Source organism: Salmo salar, chromosome 12 (assembly GCF_965601325.2).
Source record: "Salmo salar chromosome 12, fSalSal1, whole genome shotgun sequence".
Lineage (NCBI taxonomy): Eukaryota > Metazoa > Chordata > Actinopteri > Salmoniformes > Salmonidae > Salmo > Salmo salar.
The window spans coordinates 7,815,001-7,830,000 of NC_138302.1; the positions used below are offsets into that span (position 1 = coordinate 7,815,001).

The 15,000-nt window shown below is 42.1% G+C and overlaps 1 protein-coding gene across 3 annotated transcripts in view; it reads left to right on the forward strand.

Moving 5' to 3' along the window:
* LOC106593331 (protein sidekick-1) overlaps positions 1-15,000 on the forward strand; it is a 143,789-nt gene that overhangs the window by 24,403 nt on the left and 104,386 nt on the right. For all 3 annotated transcript variants that reach the window (XM_082958517.1, XM_082958519.1, XM_082958518.1), the window contains 4 exons: positions 472-669; positions 2,032-2,153; positions 9,273-9,409; positions 10,186-10,336. In XM_082958517.1, coding sequence (XP_082814643.1) covers positions 472-669; positions 2,032-2,153; positions 9,273-9,409; positions 10,186-10,336 — 608 coding nt within the window. The remainder of the gene's footprint in view (positions 1-471; positions 670-2,031; positions 2,154-9,272; positions 9,410-10,185; positions 10,337-15,000) is intronic.

Here is a 15,000-nt window from a genome sequence, read left to right on the forward strand (position 1 = left end):
CGCTCTGGATAAGAGCGTCTGCTAAATGACTCAAATGTAAATGTAATATTCGTGTATGTAGGTGGCAGGGAAGTCAGGCGCAGGAGAAACCAAGTTGGTTAAATATGGAGTATTTAATAAAAAACATACTCCATAACCAAAGTACAAAATAAACTGGGTAAAGAATACCCGTCGCACACCGAAACACAAAATCAACGTAACATAACATACAAACAATCACCGACAAGGACATGAGGGGAAACAGAGGGTTAAATACACACAGTGATTAATGGGATTGGCAACAGGTGTGATGGAAGACAAGACAAGACCAATGGAAAATGAAAAACTGATCAATGATGGCTAGAAGACCGGTGACGCCGAGCACCACCCGAGCAATGAGGGGCATCGACTTCGGCAGAAGTCGTGACAATATGATTACATTGATCATTAACAATTGTCTCTGTCTTTCTCTCTCTCGCTCTCTCTCTCTAGGTTATGTGATATTGTGGTGTGTTTCGGGGTCGGGGGTCAATGCGTCCTGTGAGGAGCGACCTCTCTCTAACTCTACCCTGCAATACAAGGTCACCAGCTTGACCTCTATGACATCATACACCCTGGAGGTTGCTGCCATGACAGCGGCAGGAAGAGGCGTGGCCACCACCTCCACCATCTCCTCTGGAGTCCCGCCAGGTCAGACAACACACATCATCATCATCACATTCCATCATATATATGAGACGTCCACAGCATCACAGAAAGAGAGTGAGGAGCTCAGAAGATGCCATTAGCTTTACCTCCGCTGATAAGTGGCTGTTACTGCACCGGCCATGATTCAAAACACACACACACACACACACACTGGAGTCACAATCATGTAGAACAGCTTAGACAAACAGTCTCTGTGTCTCTGTGTCTCTGTGTCTGTGTGTCTCTGTCTGTGTGTCTCTGGGTCTCTGTGTCTCTGTGTCTGTGTGTCTGTGTGTCTCTGTGTCTGTGTGTCTCTGTCTCTGTGTCTCTGTGTCTCTGTGTCTGTGTGTCTCTGTCTGTGTGTCTCTGGGTCTCTGTGTCTCTGTGTCTGTGTGTCTGTGTGTCTCTGTGTCTGTGTGTCTCTGTCTGTGTGTCTCTGTGTCTGTGTGTCTCTGTCTGTGTGTCTGTGTGTCTGTGTGTCTCTGTGTCTGTGTGTCTGTGTGTCTCTGTGTCTCTGTGTCTCTGTGTCTGTGTGTCTGCGCGAGAGAGAGGAAGACGTTGGACAAAGGCCAAGTTGCAGTCATTATCACCCTGATTAAACACAAATAGCTAAGTCATTATTAACCCTTATTAACCACAAATAGCTAAGTCATTATCACCCTTATTAACCACAAATAGCTAAGTCATTATTAACCCTTATTAACCACAAATAGCTAAGTCATTATTAACCCTTATTAACCACAAATAGCTAAGTCATTATCATCCTGATTAACCACAAATAGCTAAGTCATTATCACCCTGATTAACCACAAATAGCTAAGTCATTATTAACCCTTATAAACCACAATAGCTAAGTCATTATCACCCTGATTAACCACAAATAGCTAAGTCATTATTAACCCTTACTAACCACAAATAGCTAAGTCATTATCACCCCTTATAAACCACAAATAGCTAAGTCATTAGAGAGAAAAGAACAATAGAAAAGATTGAGGGAAACAGAGAGAAACTAAGGGAAACAGAATAGAGGCAGAAAGAAAGCCAGAGAGAGAGAGCGGTTTGGCGAGAGACAGAGAGAAAGAGAGAGTCTGAGAAAGAAAGAGAGTGAGGTTTGTAGAGATAAGGAGAAAGAGAGAGCTTCCTGGTATGTCCTCTAACCTGTTGTTGTGTCTGTGTCTCAGAGCTTCCAGGTGTGTCCTCTAACCTGTTGTTGTGTCTGTGTCTCAGAGCTTCCTGGTGTGTCCTCTAACCTGTTGTTGTGTCTGTGTCTCAGAGCTTCCAGGTGTGTCCTCTAACCTGTTGTTGTGTCTGTGTCTCAGAGCTTCCTGGTATGTCCTCTAACCTGTTGTTGTGTCTGTGTCTCAGAGCTTCCTGGTGTGCCTTCTAACCTGGTCATCTCCAACATCAGCCCTCGCTCCGCCACACTAAGGTTCCGCCCCGGCAGCGATGGGAAGACGGTCATCTCCAAATGGATCGTAGAAGGACAGGTCAGTATTTCACTGTTACTGTAGATATGAAGCTAGTATCCAGCTAGAAAGTTTGAACATTTAACTAAATCCAGAGCAGTAATTTCACAGTTAACTACAAAGCTAATATTAGTAGGTCATCCCTGGACCCGTATATACACGGAGTATCCAGGGCACAAAGAGTCTCAGAGAAGGAGAGCTGTTACAGAATCAGATGTTTACATCATAGTGAATACTGTTACATGGACAGGGGGAGGATCTGATCCTAGATCAGCACTGGGGCCGTTACAGTATGTTATTCCGCTCTTCTGAAATAGACTACATTTTCTCCATGTTTGGTATTTGGTATTTTATTTGGATCCCCATTAGCCGTTGCAAAAGCAGCAGCTACTCTTCCTGGGGTCCACACAAAACATGAAACATAATACAGAATGACATAATACAGAACATCATCAGACAAGAACAGCTCGAGGACAGAACTACATACATTTTGTAAAAGGCACACGTAGACTACATATCAATGCATACACACAAACTATCTAGGTCAAATACCATATCATGTTTCTTTAGACTATATAACATGGATTTATTATGACTGTCTGGACTATTTAACATGGATTTATTATGACGGTCTGGGCTATATAACATGGATTTATTATGACGGTCTGGGCTATATAATATGGATGTATTGTGACGGTCTGGACTATATAACATGGATTTATTATGACGGTCTGGACTATATAACATGGATTTATTATGACGGTCTGGGCTATATAACATGGGTTTATTATGACGGTCTGGACTATATAACATGGATTTATTGTGACTGTCTGGACTATATAACATGGATTTATTATGACGGTCTGGGCTATATTACATGGATTTATTATGACGGTCTGGGCTATATAACATGGATTTATTATGACGGTCTGGACTATATAACATGGATTTATTATGACGGTCTGGACTATATAACATGGGTTTATTATGACGGTCTGGACTATATTACATGGATTTATTATGACGGTCTGGACTATATAACATGGATTTATTATGACGGTCTGGACTATATAACATGGATTTATTATGACGGTCTGGACTATATTACATGGATTTATTATGACGGTCTGGACTATATAACATGGATTTATTATGACGGTCTGGGCTATATAACATGGATTTATTGTGACGGTCTGGACTATATAACATGGATTTATTGTGACGGTCTGGACTATATTACATGGATTTATTATGACGGTCTGGGCTATATAACATGGGTTTATTATGACGGTCTGGACTATATTACATGGATTTATTATGACGGTCTGGACTATATAACATGGATTTATTATGACGGTCTGGACTATATAACATGGGTTTATTATGACAGTCTGGACTATATTACATCGATTTATTATGACGGTCTGGACTATATAACATCGATTTATTATGACGGTCTGGACTATATAACATGGATTTATTGTGACGGTCTGGACTATATAACATGGATTTATTATGACGGTCTGGACTATATAACATGGATTTATTATGACGGTCTGGACTATATAACATGGATTTATTATGACGGTCTGGGCTATATAACATGGATTTATTATGACGGTCTGGACTATATAACATGGATTTATTATGACGGTCTGGACTATATAACATGGATTTATTATGACGTTCTGGACTATATAACATGGATTTATTATGACGGTCTGGGCTATATAACATGGATTTATTATGACGGTCTGGACTATATAACATGGATTTATTATGACGGTCTGGACTATATAACATGGATTTATTATGACGGTCTGGACTATTTAACATGGATTTATTATGACGGTCTGGGCTATATAACATGGATTTATTATGATGGTCTGGACTATATAACATGGATTTATTATGACGGTCTGGACTATATAACATGGATTTATTATGACTGTCTGGACTATATAAAATGGATTTATTATGACGGTCTGGGCTATATAACATGGATTTATTATGACGGTCTGGGCTATATAACATGGATTTATTATGACGGTCTGGACTATATAACATGGATTTATTATGACTGTCTGGACTATATTACATGGATTTATTATGATGGTCTGGGCTATATAACATGGGTTTATTATGACGGTCTGGACTATATTACATGGATTTATTATGACGGTCTGGACTATATAACATGGATTTATTATGACGGTCTGGACTATATAACATGGGTTTATTATGACGGTCTGGACTATATTACATCGATTTATTATGACGGTCTGGACTATATAACATCGATTTATTATGACGGTCTGGACTATATAACATGGATTTATTGTGACGGTCTGGACTATATAACATGGATTTATTATGACGGTCTGGACTATATAACATGGATTTATTATGACGGTCTGGACTATATAACATGGATTTATTATGACGGTCTGGGCTATATAACATGGATTTATTATGACGGTCTGGACTATATAACATGGATTTATTATGACGGTCTGGACTATATAACATGGATTTATTATGACGTTCTGGACTATATAACATGGATTTATTATGACGGTCTGGGCTATATAACATGGATTTATTATGACGGTCTGGACTATATAACATGGATTTATTATGACGGTCTGGACTATATAACATGGATTTATTATGACGGTCTGGACTATTTAACATGGATTTATTATGACGGTCTGGGCTATATAACATGGATTTATTATGACGGTCTGGACTATATAACATGGATTTATTATGACGGTCTGGACTATATAACATGGATTTATTATGACTGTCTGGACTATATAACATGGATTTATTATGACGGTCTGGGCTATATAACATGGATTTATTATGACGGTCTGGGCTATATAACATGGATTTATTATGACGGTCTGGACTATATAACATGGATTTATTATGACTGTCTGGACTATATAACATGGATTTATTATGACGGTCTGGGCTATATAACATGGATTTATTATGACGGTCTGGACTATATAACATGGATTTATTATGACGGTCTGGACTATATAATATGGATGTATTGTGACGGTCTGGACTATATAGCATGGATTTATTATGACGGTCTGGACTATATAACATGGATTTATTATGACGGTCTGGACTATATAACATGGATTTATTATGACGGTCTGGACTATTTAACATGGATTTATTATGACGGTCTGGACTATATAACATGGATTTATTATGACGGTCTGGACTATATAACATGGATTTATTGTGACGGTCTGGACTATATAACATGGATTTATTATGACGGTCTGGACTATACAACATGGATTTATTATGACGGTCTGGACTATATAACATGGATTTATTATGACGGTCTGGACTATATAACATGGATTTATTATGACGGTCTGGACTATATAACATGGATTTATTATGACGGTCTCGACTATATAACATGGAATTATTATGACGGTCTGGACTATTTAACATGGATTTATTATGACGGTCTGGGCTATATTACATGGATTTATTATGACGGTCTGGACTATATAACATGGATTTCCTATGACGGTCTGGACTATATAACATGGATTTATTATGACGGTCTGGACTATATAACATGGATTTATTATGACGGTCTGGACTATATAACATGGATTTATTATGACGGTCTGGACTATATAACATGGATTTATTATGACGGTCTGGGCTATATAACATGGATTTATTATGACGGTCTGGACTATATAACATGGATTTATTATGACGGTCTGGACTATATAACATGGATTTATTGTGACGGTCTGGACTATATAACATGGATTTGTTATGACGGTCTGGACTATATAACATGGATTTATTATGACGGTCTGGACTATATAACATGGATTTATTATGACGGTCTGGACTATATAACATGGATTTATTATGACGGTCTGGACTATATAACATGGATTTATTATGACGGTCTGGACTATATAACATGGATTTATTATGACGGTCTGGACTATATAACATGGATTTATTATGACGGTCTGGGCTATATAACATGGATTTATTATGACGGTCTGGACTATATAACATGGATTTATTATGACGGTCTGGACTATATAACATGGATTTATTATGACGGTCTGGACTATATAACATGGATTTATTATGACGGTCTGGGCTATATAACATGGATTTATTATGACGGTCTGGACTATATAACATGGATTTATTATGACGGTCTGGACTATTTAACATGGATTTATTATGACGGTCTGGGCTATATAACATGGATTTATTATGACGGTCTGGACTATATAACATGGATTTATTATGACGGTCTGGACTATATAACATGGATTTATTATGACGGTCTGGACTATATAACATGGATTTATTATGACGGTCTGGGCTATATAACATGGATTTATTATGACGGTCTGGACTATATAACATGGATTTATTATGACTGTCTGGACTATATGACATGGATTTATTATGACGGTCTGGGCTATATAACATGGATTTATTATGACGGTCTGGACTATATAACATGGATTTATTATGACGGTCTGGACTATATAATATGGATGTATTGTGACGGTCTGGACTATATAGCATGGATTTATTATGACGGTCTGGACTATATAACATGGATTTATTATGACGGTCTGGACTATATAACATGGATTTATTATGACGGTCTGGACTATTTAACATGGATTTATTATGACGGTCTGGACTATATAACATGGATTTATTATGACGGTCTGGACTATATAACATGGATTTATTGTGACGGTCTGGACTATATAACATGGATTTATTATGACTGTCTGGACTATATAACATGGATTTATTATGACGGTCTGGACTATATAACATGGATTTATTATGACGGTCTGGACTATATTACATGGATTTATTATGACGGTCTGGACTATATAACATGGATTTATTATGACGATCTGGACTATATAACATGGATTTATTATGACGGTCTGGACTATATAACATGGATTTATTATGACGGTCTGGACTATATAACATGGAATTATTATGACGGTCTGGACTATTTAACATGGATTTATTATGACGGTCTGGGCTATATTACATGGATTTATTATGACGGTCTGGACTATATAACATGGATTTCTTATGACGGTCTGGACTATATAACATGGATTTATTATGACGGTCTGGACTATATAACATGGATTTATTATGACGGTCTGGACTATATAACATGGATTTTTTATGACGGTCTGGACTATATAACATTGATTTATTATGACGGTCTGGACTATATAACATGGATTTATTATGACGGTCTGGACTATATAACATGGATTTATTATGACGGTCTGTGCTATATAGCATGGATTTATTATGACGGTCTGGACTATATAACATGGATTTATTATGACGGTCTGGACTATATAACATGGATTTATTGTGACGGTCTGGACTATATAACATGGATTTGTTATGACGGTCTGGACTATATAACATGGATTTATTATGACGGTCTGGACTATATAACATGGATTTATTATGACGGTCTGGACTATATAACATGGATTTATTATGACGGTCTGGACTATATAACATGGATTTATTATGACGGTCTGGACTATATAACATGGATTTATTATGACGGTCTGGACTATATAACATGGATTTATTATGACGGTCTGGACTATATAACATGGATTTATTATGACGGTCTGGGCTATATAGCATGGATTTATTATGACGGTCTGGACTATATAACATGGATTTATTATGACGGTCTGGACTATATAACATGGATTTATTGTGACGGTCTGGACTATATAACATGGATTTGTTATGACGGTCTGGACTATATAACATGGATTATTATGACGGTCTGGACTATATAACATGGATTTATTATGACGGTCTGGACTATATATCATGGATTTATTATGACGGTCTGGACTATATAACATGGATTTATTATGACGGTCTGGACTATATAACATGGATTTATTATGACGGTCTGGACTATATAACATGGATTTATTATGACGGTCTGGACTATATAACATGGATTTATTATGACGGTCTGGGCTATATAACATGGATTTATTATGACGGTCTGGGCTATATAATATGGATGTATTGTGACGGTCTGGACTATATAACATGGATTTATTAGACTTTTTTAAAGTAGGTCTTCCAAAGGTCTACATCAGTGGCTTGTAGGCTGTGTGTGGAAGCCAGGAGATGCTAAATGTGTTTATGTTAATTACTGGTCAATTACCATATGACCGGCAGTTATTTGCTTGACAATCACCAGCTGACAAAATTTCATGACCACCACAGCCCTAACTCTGACAGAGCTCCAGAGTTCCTCTGTGGAGATGGGAGAACCAAATGTCATGACCGCCACAGCCCTAACTCTGACAGAGCTCCAGAGTTCCTCTGTGGAGATGGGAGAACCAAATGTCATGACCGCCACAGCCCTAACTCTGACAGAGCTCCAGAGTTCCCCTGTGGAGATGGGAGAACCAAATGTCATGACCGCCACAGCCCTAACTCTGACAGAGCTCCAGAGTTCCTCTGTGGAGATGGGAGAACCAAATGTCATGACCGCCACAGCCCTAACTCTGACAGAGCTCCAGAGTTCCTCTGTGGAAATGGGAGAACCAAATGTCATGACCGCCACAGCCCTAACTCTGACAGAGCTCCAGAGTTCCTCTGTGGAGATGGGAGAACCAAATGTCATGACCGCCACAGCCCTAACTCTGACAGAGCTTCCTCTGTGGAGATGGGAGAACCAAATGTCATGACCGCCACAGCCCTAATCAGCACTGTGAGACTCTATAAACATGGCCCCTGATGTTTCCTGCTTTTATAACATACTTTATTAAAAATAACACTTCAAAGTGATGTTCTAAGTGATGTTCTAATTTATGTTCTAACTGATGTTCTGATGTTCTAAGTGATGTTCTAAGTTAAGGTTCTAACTGATGTTTTGATGTTCTAAGTGATGTTCTAAGTTATGTTCTAACTGATGTTCTGATGTTCTAAGTGATGTTCTAAGATATGTTGTAACTGATGTTCTAAGTGATGATCTAAGTTATGTTATATTCTGATTGCATCTTCACCTATTGCGTTCTCCTATAGGTGGTGAGAGAGAGAGGTGGAGAGAGGGATGGGAAGGAGGAGGAGTGGAGAGTCGTGTATGAGAGAGAGAACAGAGAGAAGCAGCCTGATGTAGACACACTGGAAATACCAGACCTCCTCCCCTTCACACTGTACAGGTAGAGACACACACACACACACACACACACACACACACACACACACACACACACACACACACACACACACACACACACACACACAGCCTGTGATGTATCATACGCCATATGAAGTGATTCACTCCTCTGGTTTCCTTACCCTCCTTTTAACCCTCTTTCACACCCTGCACTCTGTCTCTCTTTCTCTCTGCCCTCTCTCTCTCTCTTTCTCTCTCTCTCTCTGCCCTCTCTCGCTCTCTCTCTCTGTCTCTGTCTCTGTCTCTGTCTCTGTCTCTCTCTCTCTCTCTCTCTTTGTCTCTGTCTCTGTCTGTCTCTATCTCTCTCTCTCTCTTTCTCTCTCTCTCTCTCTGCCCTCTCTCGCTCTCTCTCTGTCTCTCTCCTTCTCTCCTTCTCTCGGTCTCTCTCTGTCTCTGTCTCTGTCTCTGCTCTCTCTCTCTCTCTCTGCCCTCTCTCGCTCTCTCTCTCTGTCTCTCTGTCTCTCTCTCTCTGTCTCTCTCTCTCTCTAGCCTCTCTCTCTGTTTCTCTCTCCCTCTCTCTCTCTCTGTCTCTCTCTCTCTCTGTCTCTCGCTCTCTTCTGGGAGTGATAGTGCATTTTCTGATTCCCCATCTTTTACACAGAGAAACATATTACTGTTAGTGTGAAACTGCATATCTGTGTGTGTGTGTGTGTGTGTGTGTGTGTGTGTGTGTGTGTGTGTGTGTGTGTGTGTGTGTGTGTGTGTGTGTGTGTGTGTGTGTGTGTGTGTGTGTGTGTGTGTGTGTGTGTGTGTGTGTAGGTTCCGATTGCGCCAGGAGAACATTGTGGGCTCCAGTCCATCTAGCACCCCCTCCAGGATGATTCAGACACTGCAGTCGGCCCCCGATACACACCCCAACAACCTCACCCTGGTTACAGCTACACAGACCAGCCTCACACTGCGCTGGGCGGTAAGGCACACACACACGCACGCACACACACACGCATGCACGCACGCACGCACGCATGCATGCATGCACACACACACACACACACCCACACCTTAACATCCTCACACTGCTCTGGAATGTGTGTGAATAGGAGTACTTCTGAGTTTCTTTGTCTCTGTGTGTGTGTGTGTGTGTGTGCGTGCGTGCGTGTGTGTGTGTGTGTGTGTCAGCGGCGATGCGTGGCTGGGTAGGTTGAGTGTGTGACAGGCTGTAATCAGCGACTCTCCTGGTTATCACCGCTAATGCTAATCTGTCAGGTTTCCCATTCACCGCGCGAAACGCTAACAGCACAAGCTGCAATGTAATTGTCTCCTTACTTACTCTCTCCATCTCTCTCTCCGACTCTCACTCTCTAATACCACCTCTCTCTTTCTCTCTCTCTCCCTCCCCCTCTCTCTCCCTCTCTCTCTCTCTCTCTCTCTCTCAAATTCCTCTCTCTCTCTCCCTCTCCCCCCTCCCCCCTCTCTCTCCTGTCTTTTATAACCTAAATGGGAAACAGAGTATTTTTCCGTTTAAGGGACGGAATGAGAAAAATAAGCTGTAAGAGCCCGAGCGCTACGCTATGCTACCTGAGATGCAGCTAATGGGATTTTACCTGTGTTTTAACACTTGCGTTAATGGGGCATTATAATGGTTAGCTAATGCTATTATCAGCCTTCATTACAACGGTTAGCTAATGCTATTATCAGCCTTCATTATAATGGTTAGCTAATGCCTATTATCAGCCTTCATTATAATGGTTAGCTAATGCTATTATCAGCCTTTATTATAATGGTTAGCTAATGCTATTATCAGCCTTCATTATAAGGAGCTCTAGTGTTAATCTATGCTCAGTGTCGGAGCTTTTCCAATCCAAGCCTCCAGGTCCACACTACTGCTGCTTTTTTCCCTTTCTTCCTCCTAGTTCATTTACTAATTGGTTAATTGATAAATTGATAAATTGATAAATGGATTAATGGCACTGATTGGCCTGAGATCCACTCACCTGGTGTCCCAGGTCTAACACATACACACCAAGGAGGTTAAAATGAATGAGTGATGCACTCTGCTCTGACCTCTCTTTATCCTCCCCTCTCTCCATCTTCCACTAGGAGCGTACACACACACACACATTGGAGGGAGAGAGAGAGAGAGGGGGGGACAGTGAGAGAGAGAGAGAGAGAGAGAGAGAGAGACGGGGACAGAGAGAGAGAGAGAGAGAGCGGAAGGTAAGGTGACAGAAATAAAGAGAGAGGGAGTGAGGGAAGAATGGCAGAAATATTGAGGAGAGGAGGAAGAGGGGGAAGAAGAGAGGGAGAGAGTAAGAGAGGACAGGGAAAGAAAGGGATAGAGGAGGAGGGAGGGAGGGTGACACAGAGACACGAGGAGAGAGGGAGCGAGAGAAAGAGAGAGAACAGTAACTGTTTTTTAAGATGAGCTTGTAAATAACATAAATAAATAACCAGGATCTTGCTTTTTCATTCTCTCTGTGTGTGTCTGTGTGCCTGTGTGTCTGTGTGTCTGTGTGCCTGTGTGTCTGTGTGTCTGTGTGCCTGTGTGTCTGTGTGTCTGTGTGCCTGTGTGTCTGTGTGCCTGTGTGTCTGTGTGTCTGTGTGTCTGTGTGTCTGTGTGTCTGTGTGCCTGTGTGTCTGTGTGTCTGTGTGCCTGTGTGTCTGTGTGTCTGTGTGCCTGTGTGTCTGTGTGCCTGTGTGTCTGTGTGTCTGTGTGCCTGTGTGCCTGTGTGTCTGTGTGTCTGTGTGTCTGTGTGCCTGTGTGTCTGTGTGTCTGTGTGCCTGTGTGTCTGTGTGTCTGTGTGCCTGTGTGTCTGTGTGCCTGTGTGTCTGTGTGCCTGTGTGTCTGTGTGTCTGTGTGCCTGTGTGTCTGTGTGCCTGTGTGTCTGTGTGTCTGTGTGCCTGTGTGCCTGTGTGTCTGTGTGTCTGTGTGCCTGTGTGTCTGTGTGTCTGTGTGCCTGTGTGTCTGTGTGCCTGTGTGTCTGTGTGTCTGTGTGCCTGTGTGTCTGTGTGTCTGTGTGCCTGTGTGTCTGTGTGCCTGTGTGTCTGTGTGTCTGTGTGCCTGTGTGTCTGTGTGCCTGTGTGTCTGTGTGCCTGTGTGTCTCTGTGTGTCTCTGTGTGTGTGTCTGTGTGCCTGTGTGTCTCTGTGTGTGTGTCTGTGTGCCTGTGTGTCTGTGTGCCTGTGTGTCTGTGTGTCTGTGTGCCTGTGTGTCTGTGTGTCTGTGTGTCTGTGTGCCTGTGTGCCTGTGTGTCTGTGTGCCTGTGTGTCTGTGTGTCTCTGTGTGTCTCTGTGTGTCTCTGTGTGTGTGTCTGTGTGCCTGTATGTCTCTGTGTGTGTGTCTGTGTGCCTGTGTGTCTGTGTGCCTGTGTGTCTCTGTGTGTGTGTCTGTGTGCCTGTGTGTCTGTGTGAGAGACAATGGGTGTTTCTCAAAATGCATACTTCACTCCGACTTCGTAATGAAATGTTGCCTGTTCACGTCGTATATGTTACCTGACTACAATATTTTATCTTGACACCTTACGTTCCGTAGATAGCGAGCCCATAATAAGTCAATAGGGCTAACTGGCTAGCTACTAGTACTGTTAGGGCTGTTAGGGCTAACTGGCTAGCTACTAGTACTGTTAGGGCTGTTAGGGTTAACTGGCAAGCTACTAGTACTGTTACTAGTACTGTTAGGGCTAACTGGCTAGCTACTAGTACTGTTAGGGCTAACTGGCTAGCTACTAGTACTGTTAGGGCTGTTAGGGCTAACTGGCTAGCTACTAGTACTGTTAGGGCTGTTAGGGCTATCTGGCAAGCTACTAGTACTGTTAGGGCTAACTGGCTAGCTACTAGCACTGTTAGGGCTAACTGGCAAGCAACTAGCGCTGTTAGGGCTAACTGGTTAGCTACTAGTACTGTTAGGGCTGTTAGGGCTAACTGGCTAGCTACTAGTACTGTTAGGGCTGTTAGGGATAACTGGCTAGCTACTAGTACTGTTAGGGTTGTTAGTGCTAACTGGCTAGCTACTAGTACGGTTACTAGTACTGTTAGGGCTAACTGGCTAGCTACTAGTACTGTTAGGGCTGTTAGGGTTAACTGGCTAGCTACTAGTACTGTTACTAGTACTGTTAGGGCTAACTGGATAGCTACTAGTACTGTTAGGGCTAACTGGCTAGCTACTAGTACTGTTAGGGCTGTTAGGGCTAACTGGCTAGCTACTAGTACTGTTAGGGCTGTTAGGGCTATCTGGCAAGCTACTAGTACTGTTAGGGCTAACTGGCTAGCTACTAGCACTGTTAGGGCTAACTGGCAAGCAACTAGCACTGTTAGGGCTAACTGGCTAGCTACTAGTACTGTTAGGGCTGTTAGGGCTAACTGGCTAGCTACTAGTACTGTTAGGGCTGTTAGGGCTAACTGGCTAGCTACTAGTACTGTTAGGGCTGTTAGGGTTAACTGGCAAACTACTAGTACTGTTACTAGTACTGTTAGGGCTAACTGGCTAGCTACTAGTACTGTTAGGGCTAACTGGCTAGCTACTAGTACTGTTAGGGCTAACTGGCTAGCTACTAGTACTGTTAGGGCTGTTAGGGCTATCTGGCAAGCTACTAGTACTGTTAGGGCTAACTGGCTAGCTACTAGCACTGTTAGGGCTAACTGGCAAGCAACTAGCACTGTTAGGGCTAACTGGTTAGCTACTAGTACTGTTAGGGCTGTTAGGGCTAACTGGCTAGCTACTAGTACTGTTAGGGCTGTTAGGGATAACTGGCTAGCTACTAGTACTGTTAGGGCTGTTAGGGCTAACTGGCTAGCTACTAGTACAGTTACTAGTACTGTTAGGGCTAACTGGCTAGCTACTAGTACTGTTAGGGCTGTTAGGGTTAACTGGCTAGCTACTAGTACTGTTACTAGTACTGTTAGGGCTAACTGGCTAGCTACTAGTACTGTTAGGGCTAACTGGCTAGCTACTAGTACTGTTAGGGCTGTTAGGGCTGTTAGGGCTAGCGGGCTAGCTACTAGTACTGTTAGGGCTAACTGGCTTGCTACTAGTACTGTTAGGGCTAACTGGCTAGCTACTAGTTCTGTTAGGGCTGTTAGGGCTAACTGGCTAGCTACTAGTACTGTTAGGGCTGACTGGCTAGCTACTAGTTCTGTTAGGGCTGTTAGGGCTAACTGTCTAGCTCCTAGTACTGTTAGGGCTGTTAGGGCTAACTGGCTAGCTACTAGTACTGTTAGGGCTGACTGGCTAGCTACTAGTTCTGTTAGGGCTGTTAGGGCTAACTGTCTAGCTCCTAGTACTGTTAGGGCTGTTAGGGCTAACTGGCTAGCTACTAGTACTGTTAGGGCTAACTGGCTAGCTACTAATACTGTTAGGGCTGTTAGGGCTAACTGTCTAGCTCCTAGTACTGTTAGGGCTGTTAGGGCTAACTGGCTAGCTACTAGTACTGTTAGGGCTGACTGGCTAGCTACTAGTTCTGTTAGGGCTGTTAGGGCTAACTGTCTAGCTCCTAGTACTGTTAGGGCTGTTAGGGCTAACTGGCTAGCTACTAGTACTGTTAGGGCTAACTGGCTAGCTACTAATACTGTTAGGGCTGTTAGGGCTAACTGGCTAGCTACTAATACTGTTAGGGGTTTAACTAGCTGACTAGCTAGAT